The sequence below is a fragment of the Bos taurus genome, chromosome 3 (genome assembly GCF_002263795.3).
Source record: "Bos taurus isolate L1 Dominette 01449 registration number 42190680 breed Hereford chromosome 3, ARS-UCD2.0, whole genome shotgun sequence".
NCBI lineage: Eukaryota > Metazoa > Chordata > Mammalia > Artiodactyla > Bovidae > Bos > Bos taurus.
Window position 1 is genome coordinate 26,006,533 of NC_037330.1, and position 22,853 is coordinate 26,029,385.

At 45.0% G+C, this 22,853-nt stretch overlaps 1 protein-coding gene across 3 annotated transcripts in view; it reads left to right on the forward strand.

The window, feature by feature from the left end:
• Nucleotides 1-5,575: 5,575 nt before the first annotated feature.
• VTCN1 (V-set domain containing T cell activation inhibitor 1) overlaps nucleotides 5,576-22,853 on the forward strand; it is a 62,029-nt gene continuing 44,751 nt past the window's right edge. For 2 of the 3 annotated variants that reach the window (XR_009493881.1, XM_002686121.6), the window contains exon 1: nucleotides 5,576-5,788. Coding sequence is in view for 2 of the 3 variants with exons in the window: in XM_002686121.6 (XP_002686167.2) it covers nucleotides 5,757-5,788 (32 nt within the window). In the remaining variant the exon portion in view is untranslated. The remainder of the gene's footprint in view (nucleotides 5,789-22,853) is intronic. The other variant, XM_010803132.4, reaches the window with a different exon arrangement.

Sequence of the window (22,853 nt, forward strand, 5' to 3'; positions counted from 1 at the left end):
TTTACTCAATAAACATGTAACACCCCTTACTCTGTGTATGCCTTATGCTGGTGTGAAATATAAAAATGAACAAGGGGGACTTCCCAATGGCCCAGGGGTTAAGAATCCACCTGCCAATGCAGGGGACATGGGTTCCATCTCTGGTCTGGGAAGATCCCACGTGCCACGGAGCAACTAAGCCTGTGAGCCAACAGTTACTGAGCCCACGCTCTGGACACCATGTGCCACAACTACTGAAGCCCGTGAGTCCTGGAATCCGTGATGCGCAACAAGAGAAGCCACCACAATGAGAAGCCCTTGTACCGCAAAAAGTGAAAACCCGTGACCAGCAACCAGCAACGAAGACTGACGGCAGCCAAATAAATGAATAAATAAAATACGAACAAGATGCCTTTGTATTCTTAAGGAGTGTCTAGTGAAGGAGTCAGAGAAGTCTCCAGTCATAATTTAGGAACTCAAAAGTAGGTATGAGGTTCTCATGGAAGCACCTGCCGGGTAGAAGTGATCAAGAGTATTTTCCTATAGAGTTGATCACAGACAAGGAAAAGGCAGACACAGCAGTATGTTACAAAGACAGTTTGGGGCAGCTTGAGAGTGTGGCATCTGGGGGAACCCAAAGCAGCTCAGCATGCCTGGTACACAGATCGAGAGCAGGGGTGTGAGAGCAGAATCTGGAGAAGTTGGTAGAGGCCAGACCATGGACGCTGAGGAACCATAGATCATTTCAATCCAAAACGTGGTCTGATCAGATATGCATTTTAGAAAAGTCACTCCAGTGGAAGTAGGTAGATTGGCACTTACAGGGGCAGAGTCAGGAAGGGACAAAGAAACGGGAGGCTGTTTGGTAATCCACTTCAAGTGGGAAGTGATGAGGGATCAAATTTAAGAGATACTAATAGGGCTAGAGAGAAGGGGGTGGATTTGGAAGGCATGAAGGAGTTTATGGGCTGAAATGTGTCCTCCCCTGAATATTTTCATATGTCGAAGTCCTTACCTTCAGTACCTCAGATTGTGATTGTATTTGAAGATAGGTTTTTTGTTTGTTTTGGATTTTTTTTTTTCTTTTTTGGTCGAGCTGTGCAGTGTGGAGGATCTTAGTTCCCCAAACAGGGATCACTCCCACACCCAATGCAGTGGAAGCTCGGAGTCTCAATCATTGGGCCACCAGAGAAGCTATGAGATGGAGAGTCTTTAAAGAGGTGATTAAGTTATCAGCTATTAGAGTGGGCTTAATCCTATGTGACTGCTGTGCTTATAAGACAGAAGAACAATTTAGGATTAGGACAAAAGGTAAAGCAGGTGTGTGAAGCAAACAGGAAGTCTGTTTTATGTTTCCCCCCGGTCGGCCTTGGGGAGAGGTGCAGAGACATTCAGAAGAAGGACCATGTGAGGACACAGGGGAAAGACAGCCATCATTAAGCCAAGGAGAGAGACTTCCCAAGACCCTGCTGGAACCACAGTCTTGGGCTTGGGCCTCAGAGCTGTGGGCAAATGGCATTTCCATTATTTAAACCATCCAGTCTGTGGTACTTTGTGATGGTGACCAGAGCAAGCTAAAAGAAGCAAGATGGACATGTACACAGTATAAAACAGATAACCAATAAGGACCTGCTGTATAGCACAGGGGACTCTGCTCAATGTTACCTGGCAGCCTGGATCAGAGGGGAGTTTGAGGGGAGAATGGATACATTTATATATGTATGGCTGAGACTCTTTGATGTCCACCAGAAGCTATCACAACATTGTTAACCAGCTATACTCCAATACAAAATTAAAAGTTTCCAAAAAGAAAGAAACCTTGTGTGTTTGGGGAGGGTCAGATGTATAGGAATTATTGAAACTGCTGCTCCACTTCCTTTATCCTCCCCAGACCCAGAAAGGATCCAGTTAGCATGGGTACCTCATAAGTTCCTGGCATCACCCCTTTACTTACTCCAGAGAAAGGGAAGGCATGTGGACTCCCTGAGATACTCCACACCCTAGCCCAGGAAGAGGTCCCTTGGAGAAAGTTAAAGGAATTTTCCCAAAGTCATGTGAGGGATGATTCAAAAGATCTTCCCATAACTCTCCTACCCTGTTGGTGCGAATGTAAATTGGTGTAGCCACTATGGAAAACAGTATGGAGGTTCCTTACAAAACTAAAAATAGAACTACCATACCATCCAGCAACTGCACTGGGCATATATCCGGAGAAAACTCTGATTCAAAAACATACATGCACCTCAGTGTTCATAGCAGCACTAATCACAATAGCCAAGACACAGAAGCAACTTAAATGTCCATTGACAGAGGAATGGATAAGGAAGATGCGGGCACCTGTATCCTCTGAATACTAATCAGATATAAAAAGAATGGAACAATGCCATTTGCAGCAACATGGACGGACCTAGAGATTATCATACTAAGTGAAGTAAGTCAGACTGAGAAAGACAAATATTAATATCATATGATATCACTTATTTGTGGAATCTTTTTTTAAAAAATGATACAAATGACTTTATTTACAAAACAAATACAGACGTAAAAAATACAAACCTATGGTTACAAAAGAGGGGAGAGGGGAAGGATAAATTAGGAATTTGGGATGAACAGATATATACCACTATATATAAAATAGATAACCAACAAGGCCCTACTATATAGCTGCTGCTGCTATTCAGTTGCTAAGATGTGTCTGATTCTTTTCGACCCCGTGAACTGTATACCGCCAGGCTCCTCTGTCCATGGGATTCTCCGGGCAAGCATACTGGAGTGGGTTGCCATTTCCTCCTCCAGGGGATCTCCCCAACCCAGGGATTGAACCCACATCTTTTGCTTGGCAGGTGGATTCTTTCCCACTGAGCCACCGGGGAAGCCCAACACTATATAGCACAGGAAACTATTTAATATCTTGTAACAACCTATAGTGAAAAAAAAAAAATATATATATATATAACTGAATCACCTCGCTATACACCAGAAATTAACACAACAATGTAAATCAACTATACTCCAATTTTTTAAAAAAGGCTAGAGAGAAAAAATATGTAAGAAATGAAAACGAATCTCTTCTCACTGTTAAACTGCCCCCTCCTCTGCTGTCTTCTCTCCATCACCAGGTTCTTTCTTCCTTTCCCAACTGTGTTCTGTGCTTACTCCAGCAAATTCTGCACCTACCCTGGACTCATTCTGCTGAAGTCCTGGGGCATCTTTAGCCCAAAATAAACACAGTCACCAGCCTGTAGTTGGTGAACCAGCCAGTCCGTGGATGCTTCCTATCCAGGGTGCCCCTCCGGAGGGGATGGAGCGGGTGCAGGAAGCAATACAGAGAGAGCGAGCTTTGGGCCCTAGACTTCTGTCTTGTTGGAAATCTGAGTGCTGGATGAAAGGTCAGAGACCAGATTTTTTTTTAATATAAATTTATTTATTTTAATTGGAGGCTAACTACTTTACAATATTGTATTGGTTTTGCCATACATTGACATGAATCTGCCACGGGTGTACATGTGTTCCCCATCCTGACCCTCTCTCCCACCTCCCTCTCCCCATCCCATCCCTCTGGGTCATCCCAGTGCACCAGCCCTGAGCATCCTGTATCATGCATCGAACCTGGACTGGTGATTCATTTCACATATGATAATATACATGTTTCAATGCCATTCTCCCAAATCATCCCACCCTCGTCCTCTCCCACAGAGTCCAAAAGACTGTTCTATACATCTGTGTCTCTTTTGCTGACTTGCATACAGGGTTATCGTTACCATCTTTCTAAATTCCATATATATGCGTTAGTATACTGTATTGGTGTTTTCCTTTCTGGCTTACTTCACTCTGCATAATAGGCTCCAGTTTCATCCACCTCATTAGAACTGATTCAAATGTATTCTTTTTAATGGCTGAGTAATACTCCATTGTGCATATGTACCACAGCTTTCTTATCCATTCATCTGCTGATGGACATCTAGGTTGCTTCCATGTCCTGGCTATTATAAACAGTGCTGCGATGAACACTGGGGTACACGTGTCTCTTTCCCTCCTGGTTTCCTCAGTGTGTATGCCCAGCAGTGGGATTGCTGGATCATAAGGCAGTTCTATTTCCAGTTTTTTAAGGAATCTCCACACTGTTCTCCATAGTAGCTGTACTAGTTTGCATTCCCACCAACAATGTAAGAGGGTTACTTTTCCCCACACCCTCTCCAGCATTTATAGCTTGTAGACTTTTGGATGGTAGCCATTCTGACTGGCGTGAAATGGTACCTCACTGTGGTTTTGATTTGCATTTCTCTGAAAATGAGAGATGTTGAGCATCTTTTCATGTGTTTATTAGCCATCTATATGTCTTCTTTGGAGAAATGTCTTTTTAGTTCTTTGGCCCATTTTTTTGATTGGGTCATTTATTTTTCTGGAATTGAGCTGCAGGAGTTGCTTGTATATTTTTGAGATTAATTGTCAGTTGCTTCATTTGCTGTTATTTTCTCCCATTCTGAAGGCTGTCTTTTCATCTTGCTTGTAGTTTCTTTTGTTATGCAGAAGCTTTTAATTTTAATTAGGTCCCATTTGTTTATTTTTGCTTTTATTTCCAATATTCTGGGAGGTGGGTCATAGAAGATCCTGCTGTGATGTATGTCGGAGAGTGTTTTGCCTATGTTCTCCTCTAGGAGTTTTATAGTTTCTGGCCTTACATTTAGATCTTTAATCCATTTTGAGTTTATTTTTGTGTATGATGTTAGAAAGTGTTCTAATTTCATTCTTTTACAAGTGGTTGACCAGTTTTCCAAGCACCACTTGTTAAAGAGATTGTCTTTTCTCCATTGTATATTCTTGCCTCCGTTGTCAAAGATAAGGTGTCCATAGGTATGTGGATTTATCTTTGGGCTTTCTATTTTGTTCCATGGAGTGGATCTCTCAAGAGACCAGATTTTCTAACCCACTCACCCAACAGCAACTGGAGAAGGAAATGGCAACCCACTCCAGTATTCTTGCCTGGAGAAACACATGGACAGAGGAGCCTGGTGGGCTACAGTCCATGGGGTCACAGAGTCCAATGCGACTAAGCGACTATCACTCACCCAACAATAATGTCTAGAAAGCGTAAATTCCCTGTCGTTTTGGCGTCTCAAACTAGTTGTTTCAGGGGTGAGGCAGGACCTCTCACCATTTAACTGAGGGATCTGCTCACCCAGCAGCACAGTGTCAGGGGCCCCAAGGTGAACTCCATCTCGAGTGACAGACTCTCACTTTGTCATCTGCGCTCACAGCGTTCTGAGACCCCTCGGCATGAACCCCCTCCATGAAAGATCCCACCAGGGATGACCCAGCCTCTGTCTGAGCATCAGCCACACAGGAGGAGCTCCCAGCCTCCCGCTTCCTGGTACAGACCTGCCACTCTGAGCCATTCCTATCTGTTCTTGGGTGGAGACGCACTCTCCCCCCGGAGCGCTCCCTCTGCAGAGTCAGAAGAGATGTGTGTGAAGCAGGGGGCCTGGGAAGCCTTTCCTTCCCACTCTCTCCCCTGGGTCAAGGCTTGGCAAGGTGGCTCTGTGTGAGCCAGACCTCCCTGGCTGGGATGAGCAGCCTCTTGCCTGCAGGCACTTCTGCAGAGCAGCGCTGTTTCCTCATACCTGAGCTGTGCAAGGCAGCACCGACCACTCCCGGCTGAACCCACTATTTAAGGCCAGTGCACCCCAGCTGGCTGTGAGTCACGGCGCTAGGAGGGCAGTGGCAGCTCCACTCACCCCAGCTTCCAGCGCCCTGCAGGAAGGGACCCTTCCCCCGCCATGGCTTCCCTGGGGCAGGTCATCTTCTGGAGGTAGTGCTCTCTTCTCTCTCTTTACAGGTGCAGAGAACCGGGGTGAGGTCTTCCGGGGCTGCTGAAGACTGCTGGGCCATCCCATAGGTCCCCACCGGTACCCTTATCTGATCCAGCATTGGGCTGGCATGAGCCTGGCCAGATAAGAGCTTAAGAGAATTGGATTTAACATCACACCCGGGCCACTCAAAGCCCCCATTCAGGGTCAGATTGGTTTTCTGCCATGGAGGGAGGGCTGGCACCTGACGGCTCTAGACCAAGGAGTGTGGTGCCAGGCTGGGACAGTAAGGCTCTTGTGGGGGCGCTAAGTAGGATGGCATGGGGCTGCTTGTTGGGGTGGGAGGGAATCTATGACTGATGATGGCTGGGGTGCAGGGGGGGACCCTCTATAAGCCCCCAGGATGAAGGAGGTGAGCATGCTTTGACTTTTCTGTGGGTGTGACTTCTCAGTACTGCTGAGTAATTCACACCAACATCCTTCCTCCACTCCGGCTCCAGGGTGGGGTCCCTAGTTTTCCTGGGGGCTCCTTGGAGAGGAGACCCCTGCTGCTGCTGCTGAGAAAACAAACATTTGTGAAAGGCCAGAGTCAGCCCACCCTAGGGCCTGGGATGGGACAGGGGAAGGACATAAAGCAACAGCAGCAAGAGGAGCTTGTGACCCTGGAAACTGCAGTTGGGCAGGTCCATCAGCAGAGCTGAGAGGATGGAGGAGGAGGATTGATAGAATGAGCCCAGCTGCCCAGAGATGAAGGAAGCCCCATCTCTTACCTCCTGCTCCTCTCACAGAGCTCCCTTTAGTTGCCTGTTTATCCATCAGGCCGTTGCTTACCTTTCCAGAAGGAAAGAGATGGAAAGTGAAGGAAGAGTTTTCCTGAAACAGTTGGTGATTCACCTTTGGTCACAACTTGTGACGATGTTTAAGAGGACTGGTGGATGTTGGTTCTAGGGGTTGTTTGTGTCTTTTCCAGTGAAAGGAAAAGCAGAGAGGGAGGGAGGAAGTGTTAACTTCAGATTAACAGTGAAGTTTCTGAAAAGACTGAGAGAATGTTACTTCTTAGAGGCAGCCTAAAAAACTCCCTCACAGGTGTCCTCCTGAAGCCGCCAGTCCTGAGTCAGGGCCTGGGGGCGCTCAGGGTGGCCGCATGGCTATTGGGCCGCGTTCCCCTTCCTGTGTCTGCGAGGACACCCTGCTCCCTTCCATTTGGACTTTTCTGCCCCCAGTGAGGATGTCCCAAGAAGCACTTACGTCAGAGGACCTAGCGTTTTGCCAGTACCTTCTTTCTCTGTGCCCTGGGCGAGGTGCCTCACCGTGGCCTCCTGTAATCCTCATCACAGCCTGTGAGGGTTCATGATCACCTCAGAGGGGTTAAGTCATGTTCTCAAGGCCACAGAGCCTGGGAGGGGCAGGGCCGCGTTGGAATCCACCCTACCCGACTCCGAAACCCAAGTTCTGTCCCCAGTGTCACGCTTGACTCCACTCCCTGCCCAGTGCCCCACTTCCTACCTCTCCCTCCCACCCGCCCCCTTCCTAGCTTCCACTGAAACACTCCTCATGCAACAAGTGGGTCTGTTGTTCCCAGGAAGGATGTGTGGGCTTTCTAATAATACATTACAACCAGCCTGACTGGTTTTTCAGGAGGATTAGCAGGAGGTGGGTGTTCAAAATGCAGATCCCACCCTTCAGAGACCCACTGGAATCCACAGAGGCTCCTCTTGTTGACCCCAGCATGCCTTGGCAGTTCTTTGTGCTCTTCAGTTGCAGAAGCAGTGAGGAGCCAGCGGGGTGGCTGAATCTGTGCAAACAGGTCCCTGGGAAGAGGGTCGATGGCAGGCTGGGTGGGGAGCAGGGGTCTGGAGGGCTCTGCCCTCTTTCTTTGCCATAATTTCCTTAATTCATACTCACAGCTTTACTGAGATTGGTGGTATGGGAGAGTTCATGAGAGGATCTGCCATCCTCTGTGGACCCAGTGGATTATTTCCTTAAATAATTACCAGAGAGCTTACTACCTTCAAAACTCATGCTCAGGATGCAGGGGGATGGAATGCTGGCGTGCAGGTTCTACTGGGCCTGACCTCCATGGGACATTTAGAAGCTCTGTGGTCAGAATTCTCTTCCCCCTTTCCCTTCACAGTCATCAGTGGGAGCAGACCTCACCCAAGGAACATTTTGTTTCAGCTTTTTTAAAGTAAAGTATAATCCATGTACAATATTACATGTTACAGATGCACAATATGGTGACTCACAATTTTTAAAGATTATATATGAGCTTCCCTGGTAGCTCAAATGGTAAAGACTCTGCCCACAATGTGGGAGATCCCAGTTCAGATCCTGAGTCAGGAAGATCCCCGGGAGAAAAGAATGGCAACCCACTCCAATATTCTTGCCTGGAGAATCCCATGGACAGAGGAGCCTGGTGGGCTACAGTCCATGGGGTTGCAAAGAATCAGACATGACTGAGCAACTTATACACACACACACACACACTCACACTCAATTTATAGTTACTATAAAATATTGCATATATTCTCCATGTGGTACAATATACCCTTGTGGTTTATTCATTTTGTACATGATAGTTTGCACCTCTTAGGATCCGATCCCTCTATTTCCCCTCCTCTGTACCCTCTCCCTATTGGTAACCCCTAGTTTGTTCTCTAGATCTGTGAGTCTGACTCTTCATTTTATTCACTAGTTCATTGTATGTTTTAGATCCCACACATAAGTGGTATCATACACTATTTGTTTTTCTCTGTCTGACTTACTTCGCTTAGCATAATGTCCTATAGGTCCGTCCTTGTTGCTGCATATGGCAAAAGCGTCATTCTTTGCTATTGCTGAGTAGTACGCCATCGTATCTGAACACCACACCTCCTTTATCCGTTCATCTATAGATGGACATTTCGGTTCTTCCCATGTCTTGGCTATTGTGAATAGGGCTGCTACAAACACAGGGGTGCGTGTATCTTTTTGAATTACAGTTTTGTCCAGATACGCCCAGGAGTGGGATTGCTCGATCATACAGCTGCTTTATTTTTAGTTTCTTGAGGAACCTCCATACTGTTTTCCATGGTGGTTTCACCAATTTACATTTCCATCAACAATGTAGGAGGTTTCCCTTTTTCTCCACATCCTCTCTGGCACTTGTTATGTGTAGACTTTTTAAAAATGGCCATTCTGACCAGTGTGAAGTGGTACCTCATTGTAGTTTTGATTTGCATTTCTCTAATAATTAGTGATGTTGATCATCTTTTTATGTGCCTATTGGCCATCTGTATATCTTCTTTGGAGAAATGTCTGTTTAGTTCTGCCTATTTTTCAATTGGATTGCCTGTTTTTTTGATGTTGAATTGTATGAGCTGTTTATATATGTTAAATAGTAATCCCTTATCCATCATATCATTTGCAAATATTTTCTCCAATTCAGTAGACTGTCTTTTAATTTTGCCGATGGTTTCCTTTGCTATGCAAAAGCTTTTAAATTTATTTAGGTCCCATTTGTTTACTTTTGCTTTTATTTCCTTTGCTTTAGGAGACAGATCTAAAAAAATATTGTTGCAATGTATTTTAAAAGGTGTTCTGCCTATATTTTCCTCTAGAAGTTGTATAGTATTTGGTCTTACATTTAGGTCTTTAATTCAATTTATTTTTGGGTATGGTATTAGAGAATGCTCTAATTTCATTCTTTGACATGCAGCTGTACAGTTTTTCCAGGACCACTTATTGAAGAGATTGTCTTTTCTCCATTGTATATTCTTAGCTCTTTGTTGCTGGTTAATTGACCATAAGTTCAACCCATGGCAGAGAAGGCAATGGCACCCCACTCCAGTACTCTTGCCTGGAAAATCCCATGGACGGAGGAGCCTGGTAGGCTGTAGTCCATGGGGTCGCACAGAGTCGGACATGACTGAAGCAACTTAGCAGCAGCAGCAGCAGCAACCCATGGTGGGTCTTCACTGGAGGCTCAACAGTAAAGAATCTGCCTGCAATGCAGGAGACATGTAGGAGTTCGGGTTCGATCCCTGGGTCAGGAAGATCCCCTGGAGTAGGAAATGTTAACCTGCTCCAGTATTTTTGCTTGGAAAATTCCATGGACAGAGGAGCCTGGTGGGCTACAGTCCATGGGATTGCAAAGAGTCAGACACGATTGAGCACGCATGCACTCCCCTTAGGAATCCATGGGTGAAGTAGTGATCCCTTCTCTAAAGGGCTTACATTCAGTCGACAGTATTAACAGAGCACCTACTATGTGCCAAGCACTGCATGAGGCACTAGGTCAAGGGCAGTTAAAACACTGAAAAGATTTTAGGTTAATGGGAAAGAAAGACTCCCAAACAGACAATTAAAACCTTCTGTTGATAAGCCATGAGACAGTACAGCAGAATGAAACTGGAGCACTTCCCTAACTTAAGAATTTGGGGAAGGTTTCCTGAGCCAGGTGATGGCTGGGCTAAGTGTTGAGGATTGATTAGCACGATCCAGGTGAAGAAGGATGGGAAGGGGCCTCTAGGCAGAGGGGATAGAGCTGGACAGGATAGGAAAAGATGATAGACTAAAGCTCATGAAGCAGTGTGAGGTGTTGGAAAGCTATAAGCTACTCTGTATCATCATCAGAGCCTGAAGTTTGAGGCAGGGAGTGCTGAGATGAGGCTGGAGAGGCTGAGTCAGGTCATGCTGGGCCTTCATCTAGCAGACTCAGCTGGGAATTTGGTGTGGGTGATGAGGAGCCATCGCAGGTCTCTAGCAGGGGAAACTTGGTGGTTTTCATCTTAGGCAGGTTATTCCAGAGGCAGCGTAGAGGATGAATATGAGGACAGATTGGTAGGGAAATAGGTAAGGAAGATAAGGACCTGAAATTGAGAATGGTAACTGAGGTCCAGGGAAAGGAAACCTAGTTAAGATACATTTAGGATTTAAAATTGGTGGTATTTGGTAAATGAATGGAGGACGGTACAGAATAGGAATGGATGGGAAGGTTGAAGCCTGGAATGACCCCCCATGTTCCTGCATTAGGTACAGTGAGGTGGGAAACAGAGACAAGAGATGAGAATTAGTTAACTTTGGCCCGTGTTGAATTTAAGGTTCCCCTGGGAACCTTAGCTCACCTCTAGATGGTGATGCTCAGTGGACAGTGGAAGCCTTGTGGCTGAAACTGGGAGAATTCAGGGCTGGAGATGTCAGTGTGAGATTCAGAAGTAGGAGGCAGAGAGTAGTCACCTGGAATGTCTTCTAAAGAGAGCCCGTAGAAGAATAGGAGCCAGGGGCTGGGCATGGGAAGCTGAAGAACACCCGTGTTTAAGGGAAGGCAGAGGAAGGTGAGTCAGAAAGAGATGGGAGCAAATGGTGAGAGAGGCAGGATAAAGACCAGGATTGAGGACCTCGTGGATGTCAACAGAGCAGTTTCATGGAGCACCCAGGGTGGTGGTGGTGTCACACAGGCCTGGTGCTGGTGGGGAGATCCAGTCCAGACAAGAATATGGCCTACACTTAGCAGCAGCAGCAGCAGCATTTAGCAGAACTCATGTGGGTTTGTGCAGAAAATGAGGAGGACACACTGCCAAGCAGCTCCTGAGTCCAAATGAGACCAGAAAGAGGCAAGGATCCTTTGAGTCTAGTTTCGTGGGTGCATTGAGCATGAGCAGTGAAGAGAGAAGATCAAATAGCTGTAGCATCTGATTGCTCTCCTTCCAGAAAGCAGAGACGCAAGCTGAAGTCCAAGTGAGGCCCAGTTAGCATGGATTTCAAATTGTCACTCTGCTCCCCCTTCTTCCCTCCTCTCCCCCATCCCTTCCTTCTCTTCTTCCTCCCACCCTGTCTTCCTTCCTTCCTTCTCCCTGGAACCGTCATCTATCCCCTTCTGTCTCTTCTATCTGAAGGGAGTTCTTTGAAGCATCTAAGATTGGGGAAAATCACCAGCCTCGATGGGATTGATGAAGACAAGTCAAAGGAAGGAGGACACGTCAAAGACATGTCTTTCTCCCAGAGGAAGGTGGAAGAAACAGAGAAGGAGGGAGGCCAGAACAAGGAGGCTCAGGGAACTTTGTTCCGAAAGCTTGGTTCCCCATTCCCCACAAGTTTTCAAGCTGGTGGCTGGCTCAGACATACCAGACTTTGATGGCCAGACAAAATAGTGCTTGGCAACATAACAAGTTTGCCTACTGAGAAAATCTTACCAAGGCTTGGACTGGGGAGGATGTCATCACAGGCCATGATGACACTTGAAACCCATCAAGATATGAAAAGAGGGGCCCAAGTTTCAGACCCTCTGAGCCTAAAAAACCTGAGACTTCGGGGCCCTGAGGGCCCATCCTCTTGAGCTAAATAGAGAGTTGGAAGAAGAGATAAACTGCACATTGAAGATTTAAACAGGAGGTGCCTGTGTTCCCGCCCACACCAGATGTAGGTTTTCTCTTGATCGTGTGGCTTTAGCCCCATCTCCACCTGCTACAAGGCTACCCCTTTCTTTCAGCATTCAGCTCAAGTGCCACTGCCACTGTGATGTCTTCCTGGACTTTTCTTGTTGTTGTTCAGTCGCTCCGTCATGTCTTTGCAACCCCATGGACTGCAGCACGCCAGGCTTCCCTGTCCTTCACCATCTTCCAGAGTTTGCTTTCCCAGGCCTTTCTGCTGCTGCTGCTGCTAAGTCGCTTCAGTCGTGTCCAACTCTGTGCGACCCCATAGATGGCAGCCCACCAGGCTCCCCCGTGCCTGGGATTCTCCAGGCAAGAACACTGGAGTGGGTTGCCATTGCCTTCTCCAATGCATGAAAGTGAAAAGTGAAAGTGAAGTCGCACAGTCGTGTCCGACTCTTCGAGACCCCATGGACTGCAGCCCACCAGGCTCCTCCGTCCATGGGATTTTCCAGGCAAGAGTACTGGAGTGGGGTGCCATTGCCTTCTCAGTTGCAATTAATTGTTCCTTATATGTTCGTGGTCGGCCGTGTTGATAAATGTCTGTTCCTGTGCCCATTTCCTTCCCTCTGTGGGGTTGGCTTCTCAAGGGCCTGGCCTTTGTCTTGTCTCTTGCTGTAGGGAGGCAGTGTAGCTCCACGGCTATCCCTCTAGGCTCTGGGATCACACTGCCTGGGTTCAAATCTATGTGCCACCTTGAGTTCTGTGGGCCTCAATTTACCTACCTATGAAATGGGCTGATAATAGAACCTAACTCTTAGAGTTGTGTGAGTGACAGGTGACAGTTCTGTGCCTGGCACATCCTAAGAGCTATTGCTAGTCTTTATCTGCAAATCCCCCTACAGTGCTGATACATGGCTATGACATATGCATTCTCGCATACTTTGGATAAGTTGCTACTGGGGTTTCTTAAAGACAGGCCACTCTAACAACACTCTGGGAATATTCAGAGTTTTTCAGCTTCTTGTCTTGAAAAAAAAAGCCCACCCTACTTCTGTTATCTATGAGTCTGAGACAATTCTTCTGCAAACCTGAGGATGGCCAGGGTTTAGAATAACTGCCTGGCTCTGCCAGTATCGAGCATTAAGGTGGCCGAGGTGAGCCTGGAAGGTCCTTGTGTGCACACAGTGTCTAAGTCTTCCCATGAGGCACTGCTCAGGGATTGAGCCACAACCTTCATTGGGCCACTGGAGCTCCAGAGCTATGACCAAGCACCAGATAATGGTTAATTAACTAAACCACCCCATACTCCTAATTATCTCCATTTCAAAGATGCAAATGTTGACTCAAGATGACTGCACAATGTCCCCCTGGTCAGCCAATGACAGAACCAAAAAGTTCCTACCTAGACCTCTATACTGACTTTGATTAGAAAATTATCTCTGTAGTCAGTTCTGCCTCATCTCCTGCCACTAGAAGAAGAACTCAGCTCATCACCCTCAAAACTCCTCAGAGACCAGAGACCACCAGGGCACTAGAGTTCTCAACCAGCCGAGGAGGGGGCTGGGCCCATAATAGCCTGGGGCCTGTGGTTTATCACCCCTGGGTCTGTGTTCTTCCAGGCGGCTACTCTAGATGAGCGAGTGCAGGAGTAAGAAGGGGTTGAAACTTGGTAAAAATTATATCCTTTCAGAGCCTGAAAATTTAGAAAGTCAGTACACCCCCTCATTTTATTGCTGGGATAATAAAAATAAACTGGCAACTTGCCTAAAGGTTGTGCAGTTAAAAATGGGTAGAAGGATGCTCTTTCAATGATTCCATATTGCCCCATGACCCTAGCTAAAAACTGTTAGTTCCCAACTGACCACAATCTACCCAAACATCAAGGATCTAAGAGACCAAAGCTCCACCCCTAATTACCTTTGACATAGGAAGAAGTGGAAATAACGTTGGTGCTAGAGTTAGCCTCACCTGTGTTCACATTCCAGCTTTCCTCTAGCTGAGTGACGCCACGTTAAGTTACCTAGCCTCTCTGTGTTTTCATTCCCTCAGTAAATTGGAGTTAATAATAGTATCAACCTCACAGTTGTTGTGAAGACTAAATGAGTTGATACATAAAAAAGAGTTCAGAGCAGCACCTTGTTCACAGTTAGTAGATAGTGCTGTATGTGTTAGACACCCTTATTCAATGATCCCCTCTTATTGTTTTTACAGTATAACAAAGTGACTCAGAGGGAGGCAGAGAAATAACCAGGCCTAAAGTAGCAGCTTGGCCTAAGGGTCCTCTGCATCCAGATTCTTCTGGGATTTCAGTGGACTTGAGATACCTTCTCTATCCTTGCTCTGTGAGATTCGGGAAAGCGCTTGGCTGCCGGGGGTGGGCACTCTCCCTCCACAGTCAGTATGGTTTCTTGACGGGGCAGGGTGCTGCAGGTAAGAAAGCCAGGTTATATTTCTCTTTATGCTGGCTTTCCACAGTCCCCAGCCCTGTGCCTGGAGTGTTTCAGATTTACTATCACATCACTTTCAAATGTATTCCTACCACTCCCAGCACAGCAGTAATGGGAGAAAGGGCCGGCAGTTTCCTCTCTTTCTTTCTCTGCAGATATAGAATGAGAAATTTCATAGAAGAAAAAGCATGAAAGATTGGAGAAACAGAGCATCCATAAAATGCCGGGGTATTGAATTGTCTCTTTTTTGCTTCCTGTCTTGGTTCTTCATTGCGTTCTCCTCTCTCCTCACCTCCCAAAAGGCCATTTCATACCTCTCTCCTCCCCTCAGGCCTCCTGCAAGCCTCCTCCACCCCGCCCTCCGTCCCCAGTCTCAGATGATGATCTTGCTTTATCGTTTACCAAGAAAATGGGAATCATCAGACTTCTGACTCCTCCATCTTTTCACTTCTACAGCTGCCTGCCACACTCACCTGCACCCTTTTTCTCTTCCTCCCCTCCTGGTACCAGAGGACGAGCCCAGCTCCAAGCAAAGGGCAAGGCCTCTGCTGCCTGGATCTGTCTCCTCTCATCTGGCCAGCATCCTCACTTCTCCTCTGCTCCTCCAGTATCCATGTCAGCATGCCACCTGCACATCAGTGTTTCTAGCTTAAAAGAAAAGTCCTGAGAGTCAGCCCTACGACCTTGCCAGCTCCCATCCCCTCTCTTTTCCCTTCAGAGCAAACTTGTTGAAAGATGCTCAAAGTTAGTGATCTTATGATTTGCAGGTGTTATAGAGGCAGTGTCAAGGTGTGGCTACCAGTACAGACTGGACCCTGGCCTGGGAGGCTGGGGTGCAATCCCAGCTCCACCACTTTCCAGCTGTGTGGCCCTGGGCAGGTTCTCTATCCTTTCTGGGCATGAGGTGCTCACTTGTAAAATGGGCATGATATTAGAATCTACACTGTAAGATTGTGAGACATTTCTGAGTTGATGCCTATAAAGCACTTGGCAGAGAGTGTAAACCATGGGTTGTATTACTATTCCCTCCTCAACTTACTCCATTGGGGTTTTGTCCCCACTGTGCTGAGACATCGCTACTGTCAATGTCTCTAGTGACCTCCACATTGCCAAATCTAATGTCAGCTTCTCTGATCTAATCTTGTCTCCACATCAGTATTCAACACACAATGTCTCATGACCTCCTTCTTGAAATACTTCGTTCTGTGCTTTCCACGACACTACCCTCTCCCTCTGCCCCCAAGACACTGGTCCCACCTCCTAGGGTTGTCCTCTGCCTCTCTATGCCTGGCCTGGTGGTAGCTGCTCTCCTCTGCTGCCCTCACAACTCAAAACCACCACACTCTGCCTCCAGGGAACCCACCTCTGGAATGAGGAGGAAGCCTTTCCCTCATTTTATGCATCTGATGATTGACTGTACTCTTTGCAAAAAGCCTTGGGGTACAGGAACAGAATATAAAATTGTGGGGACAATCACCCTTTAGAACTTCAGGGTCAGGATAAAGTCCTATGAGACGAGGGAAGGTTAAGCTGTGTACTACCAAGTGCCCTGTGGGAGGGAGCTTCTTTCAGACCCCAGAGGAGCCTGGATTGGAAGCCTTGAAGCCTGGGGTTAGGTTTCCAGACAGATCCTGGTAGGAAGCCCCATGGCAGGATAGATGTGAAAGAGGAATTATTTCAGCCAAGAAGTTGACCTGTCCAAGGAAGCAGCATCCTATCCTCTTCCTCTGTCTCCACTTTTTTTGATAAGGATCCAAGTCCTGGTGATTCTCTTCACAGCTGAGAGAGAAGTCAGTCGGTGGGAAAGTTGTGATGTTATTCTGATGGCTGTAGGTCAGGGGGTCTTTGTCCAAAGACCTTAACATATGGTCATGGCAATTCACCAAGAGCTATCCAAGTTTGAAGCCCCTGCCACAGCCACCTTTGACGTGGGCCCAGCTCTGTGGACACTTCCCTGTGGAGGGGCTCTGCCTCCTGCCAATTACTCATACCATATCCTCTAGGATGGCATCCAGGGGATGCTGGGGGTGGGCTTGCATATGGCTACTTGCCTAGAGTCTAGGAATAAGGCTGATCTGGGAGTGGGACGGGGAGAGGAAGCAGGACTTCCGAAGGTCCCTTACTTAGAAGTGTTCCCTGCCAAGCCCTGGGGATGCCCTGAAAGTCTCTCCCACAGGCCAGGCACTGCCTGAAGACCTGGACAGAGGAGTTCCTTGGCACCAACAACTGCATGTGTGCATGCCCAGCCACTCAGTTGTGTCTGACTCTTTGTGACCCTATGGGCTATACATAGCCTGCCAGGCTCCTCTGTCCATGGGATTTTCTATTTTCTCCTTTTCTAGGTTGACATTTCTCATAGACAAAGTTCTAGATTAATGAAATGCTCAACTTTTATAGATTCAGCAAATAAGCATTTTCACTAAGAGTGATCCCAACATACTCCATTTATTCTTATCAATGTGTTATCTGTTTATAAATGCTAGTTACCTGACGCAGAAAGTGTGGGGCCTGTGAGATAATTTGTTTAATACATGTAAGGGATTCTACCCTTATGGCAAAACTGTAAAGCAGTGAAGCACAAGATGGTGGCTTTCATCAGCATTTTCCAAAGGTGTCCAAATGTAAAGGAAATGCTATTTACTGGGGCTCCTGGTGCTATTCACCTGGGCCCCCCCAAACTGAATCTGGTCTCCATCACCTCATCTTATAAATCACCTATTGAGCTATGAAGAACATGCCTGCTAATTTAAAGGAAGAAAAAACAGTTATGGGTAACTTCTAGCATGCATTCACTGGGTTCTGGCTTTTCCTGTGGGAGCTCTATGATAAGTACAAACCACTGATTCAGGAAATTGTTGTAAGTGAACAACTTTGTGGGAGCATCTCGTTGAAAGATGCCTGTTCATACACTGTCTCAAAGAAAGTTCAAACCTAGGGAAAATAGATCAATGTTTTCTTTTTTAAAATATGTTCTTCTTATTTATTTTACAAAAGTAATATGAGGACAGTGGGTAGAACTTGGAAAATACAGAAAAGCCCAAAATAAAAAATATCTAAATCTATACCATCCTGAACCTGGAGATAACCACCTTTAACATATCCTTTCAGCCTTTTTTCTCCATATTTAGATTTAATAAATGGTAGCATACAGTACATATTATTTTAGAAGCTACTTTCTACTTACCAATTTTGTGACCATTTCTCACATAAATAAACATTCTTTTATAATGTGATTCTTTACAGCTACATAGCATCACCTCTAGGGATGCACCTTAATTTACACACTCACTTCCCGATTCTCAGACATGTAGGTGCTTCCAATTATTTGCCCACAACTATTATGCTACTTTTAATCACCACTATAGTTAATGTCCTTAGAAATGCATTCTGCTGGTTCTTTAGTGTAGACTCCTAGAAGTAGAATCGCTGGATTAAGACTCACTATGCACACTGAAGCATTATGGTACACATGGCCAAACTGTCCTTCTGTCCCTACCTTAAGTGAAGTGAAAGTTGCTCAGTCGTGTCCGACTCTTTGCAGCCCCATGGACTATACAGTCCATGGAATTCCCCAGGCCAGAATCCTGGAGTGGGTAGCCTTTCCCTTCTCCAGCAGATCTTCCCAACCCAGGGATCGAACCCAGGTCTCCCACATTGCAGGTGGATTCTTTACCAACTGAGCCATAAGGGAAGCCCCGTACCTACCCTAAAGTTTGCTCCAATTCACACTCCTACCAGACAACTAGGCTCCCCAAAATAATAATTTTTACATAAGCCTTTTTCCAGGACCAGAACTAACCCTGCCAACGTTTTGAAAAAGAAAACGGCAAATTTTGTATCTAATGTTTCCACTTTTCCTCATTATTGAGATTTTCTTTCTTATGTCTTAGTCTCTTCCTAATTTACCATCCAAGCCTAGTGTAAAGTAACTAATACACTCATTACATCCAAGTATCCATAACTAAGCGGCTTGCCTGGTAGCTCAGATGATAAAGAATCCGCCTGCAAAGCAGGAGACCCAGGTTCAGTCTCTGGGTTGGGAAGATCCCCTGGAGAAGGGAATGGCTACCCACTCCAGTATTCTTGCCTGGATAATTCCATGGACAGAGGAGCTTGTGGGCTACAGTCCATGGGGTCACAAAGAGTCGGACATGACTGAGAGACTAATACTTTCACATCAATGACTACTGAGATAAAATATTATATTATATATTTTAATTAGAAACAAAAACCAAAGCAAGACATCTCTTATAAGGTTTCACTTCATAGTCAAGCTAAAGATGAGTTCCTGTGAGGTGGAGAAAGTCCCAGAGGTAGTACAAGAGAGGCCAGGTTTTCTCTGATGTCCATTTTTGTTTATTGAAGTATAGTTGATTTACAATGTGTTAGTTTCTGGCATACAGCAAAGTGACTCACTCATATATATATTTCAGATTCTTCTCCATTGTAGTTTATTGCTGTACTCTTCCTCCTAATGCTGCCCTTTGGCAAGTCTCCCTTTTAGAGGAAAATGAAGTTCACAGCCTCTTTTTTCTCCCCACAACTCCTCAGGAAAATTTTGGTGTTTTCTGCTAAGTCTGCTCACCCGACCACTCATGATTATGAATTCAGTGGAGTAAACCATGCAGAGAAGTCTGGAAATGGTATAAGAGAAAGGGAAGAGCAGAGTGGATGTGCAGCTGAGAGTGGATTTGAGGCTATGAGGAAGAAAAGACAAGGGAGTGGATTTCAGAGGAAATCTGGTGACATTTTTGAGAAGGGAAAAGTTTGGGGAGCTAATAAGAACAGAAGTTGAGGAAGAGGATTTTTTTGAAGTTTTTTTCTATTCAGTTTCCATGTAATGCCTTTGGATACTTTCCTACATGTCCATTGGTTTCAGTTAAACTTTTCTATTGGATTCATAATTCTTTGTAACATTGTCAAAAACCAGACAACAAGATGTTTGGGGTTTATAGAATTTGCAATAGCAATGAGTCTCTAGAGCTTGACTATATTTACATATAGTAAATAAGAGCTGATATCTAAATCTATATTTGTATTTATAAGGTGATTTTAATTGTTTCCATAAAATCTTCCCCAAAGTGTAATTTAAATAGACATAACCCTGAAATAGAAATATGGGCTGCCATCCATTTGGGCTGCCTCATGGACATGTTTTGATTCATAGAAGAGTATGTGCCAAAATCAGTCAGCTCAGTTTGGCATTTGTCAAATGTCTAGGATGAGTCAGGCACTATGTCTGACACTTAGGGGAATAAATGTGACTGATATATTGATCCAACATGAACAGTAGGTTATAATCAAAGCAAGATTTTATTTTTATCTTCCTCTGACCTTTTAAAGTACATTTGGTAGAGAAATACATGCTGAAACTTCTGAAGCCTCTGATGAAAACTTGTCCTCTTCATCATCTGGCTGATGTCCCCTCAGTCCTTTGTTCCCCAAAAGTCTACATCACACATGACTCTCAATGCTCAGGGCTCATCTCCCAGGTAATCCTATTGGTGGGAACTCATTATGGCTCCAGGGTATCTGGCCTGTTGGACAAACTCATCTATTCCTTATTTTATGAAAAGAGTTCTTGTTGTTGCTTAGTCACTAAATTGTGTCCAGCTCTTTTGAGACCCCATGGACTGCAGTGCACCAAGCTCCTCTGTCCATGGTATTTCCCAGGCAAGAATATTGGAGTCAGTTGCCATTTCCTTCTCCAGGGGATCTTCCCAACCCAGGAATCAAACCCATGTCTCCTATACTGCAGGTGGATTCTTTACTACTGAGTCACCTGGGAAGCCCTGTGAAAGAGTGGTGACCTCAAATGCATATTATCTTTTTCTTTCTCTCTCTCTCATTGACCTGTTCTATGCTATACATGCTGTGCTAAGTCATTTCAGTCAGGTCCAACTCTTTGTGACTCCATGGACTGTAGCCCACTAAAGCCCCTCTGTCCACAGGATTCTCCAGGCAAGAATACTGGAGTGAGTTGCCATGCCCTTCTCCAGGGGATCTTCCCAACCCAGGGATCAAACTCACACCCCTTATGTCTTCTGCATTGGCAGGCAGGTTCTTAACCACTAGCACTGTCTGGGAAGCCCGTATGTTCTAGATTACATTAAATTTCTTAAGTATGACTTTGTCTATAGTCCATGGTGTCCCCACCACGCCACAACTTTGGGCTTTGTGTGTTGGGAGGGGGAAGAGTATGTGCTCATAGCAGAGGAAAAAGTTTTTTTCTCCTAAGAAATAGCATCACAAATCTTCTCTTTCCACTTTGATTCCTTTTTATAGTCCTTCATCTGATTGAGGTAGCTAAGAATCATGGAACTGGTTGTCAAAGATTCCGTTTTTAAACTCTACAGAGTGATGTGGTGTCTCAGTTTGGTATGCAGCATCTATTGTATCTTGAATCTCAGTTGAAGCTTTAAATTTAACATCCTATTATTACACAAAAACAAAAAGGTGCAGTTCCTGTTCTTGAGAAATTGAGAGGAGATTAAAGAAGACACAAATGTATAAATGGATCATTCTAATACAATATGAAAAGTGTCAGACAGAGAAATGTACAGGGTTGATAAGGGCAAGGAGACAGCTTCTAATACGCATTGCCTCTATTGAGGGAGGCCATACACAAGAGAATAAGGAGTCTGTGTAGCCTGCAAGTGAGCTGAAAGAACGTGGTATCTTCTTAGGAACTTCAGAGCAAAGGCTACTGATTTGTCCCCCAGTTACTCAAGTGCCTGTAAAAATGATTAAATTATGGGTCTGGGGTAATACTGCATAATTGGTTAAAGTGGATAGAAAAAGGATCCTTTTTTAAGGATTTGAAAGGAAGCCCAGAAATCTTGGCAGACAAATGTGAAAATAGTTATGCTCTCTGAATCTGCCTTGAGGTATTGTGGAAACAGGGCTGGTTCTGGAGCCTGGACTACTCAGATGTGCCTCATGTACCCCTTGGCTCCATGGCATCAGTGACCATATAGAGGGCATCTGGACACGCACAGCCCCAGACAGAAGTGGAGAGGGAGCATGAGGGGCCCATCCCCCACACCTGCCTTCTCACTCTCTGCATTCTCCATTCTACCCAGTTCTTTCTTTGCCTTTGGAATGAGTAGTTCATTGCATGTTCCCAGCCCCTAATCCCGGCATAAAAGATGACATTATAAGATTGCTTGGAAAATAGCAGAAAAATCTAGGAATGAATCTGTTCCTCTAATGTTTTCTTTTTCTTTTCATTTTTCCTTTTCTGATTTGATGGTTTTCTTTTGTATTATAACATGCTTGAGTTCCTTTCTTTTTGTTTTTTGTGAATCTATTGAATGTTTTTGATTTGTGGTTACCCTGGAGTTCAAGTATGTTGACTCATAACTATATCTACTTTCTTTAAACTGATAGTCACATAAATCCAAACACATTCTAAAAGGTACATTTTTTTATACTCCCCTCACCCACATTTTGTGATTTTGATGTCCTATTTTACATCTTCATACTTATCCTTTTGCTGATAATTACAGTTATAGTCGCTTTTACGAAAATTTTTGGTTGTTTTTTAATCTATATACTGGTTTATTTAAGTGATCTCAATACTTCTATATATTTACCTTTCCTATTATGATTTTTCCTTTTCCTATGGATTTTTGCTTCTTTTCTCTTCAGAGAAGACCTTTGAATATTTCTTCTAGGGTAGATTTAGTATTGTTGAATTCTTTTAGTTTTTGCTTGTGTGAGAAAGTCTCTATGTCTCCTATTTTAAATGATTATCTTGCTGGGTAGAGTATTCTAGGTTGCAGGTTTTTCCTTTTCCTTTTCATGACTTTGAATATATCATGCCACTCCCTTTTGGCCTGCAAAGTTTCTGCAGAGAAATCAGCTGATAGCTTAATGGGGTTCCTTTGTAATTGACCCTTTGTTTTTCTCTTGTGGCCTCTAGAATCCTCTCTTTAGTTTTTGCCATTTTAATTATGGTGTCTTGGCATCCATTGGTTTGGGTTCATCTTGTCTGGGACTTTCTGTGCTTCTTGTACCAGGATATCTGTTTCCTTCTACAGGTTTGGGAATTTTTCAGCCATAATTTATTCAAATACTTTTTCAATCCCCTCTGCTCTTTATTCGCCTTCTGAAAGCCCTACTATGTGTAGGTTGGAATGCTTTATATTACTATATTATCCCACAGATCGTGTATGTTGCTTTCATTTGTCTTTCTGTTTGCTGTTCTGATTGGTTTCCATTATTCTATCTTCCAGATCACATCTTTTTTTTTTTTTTTCAATTTT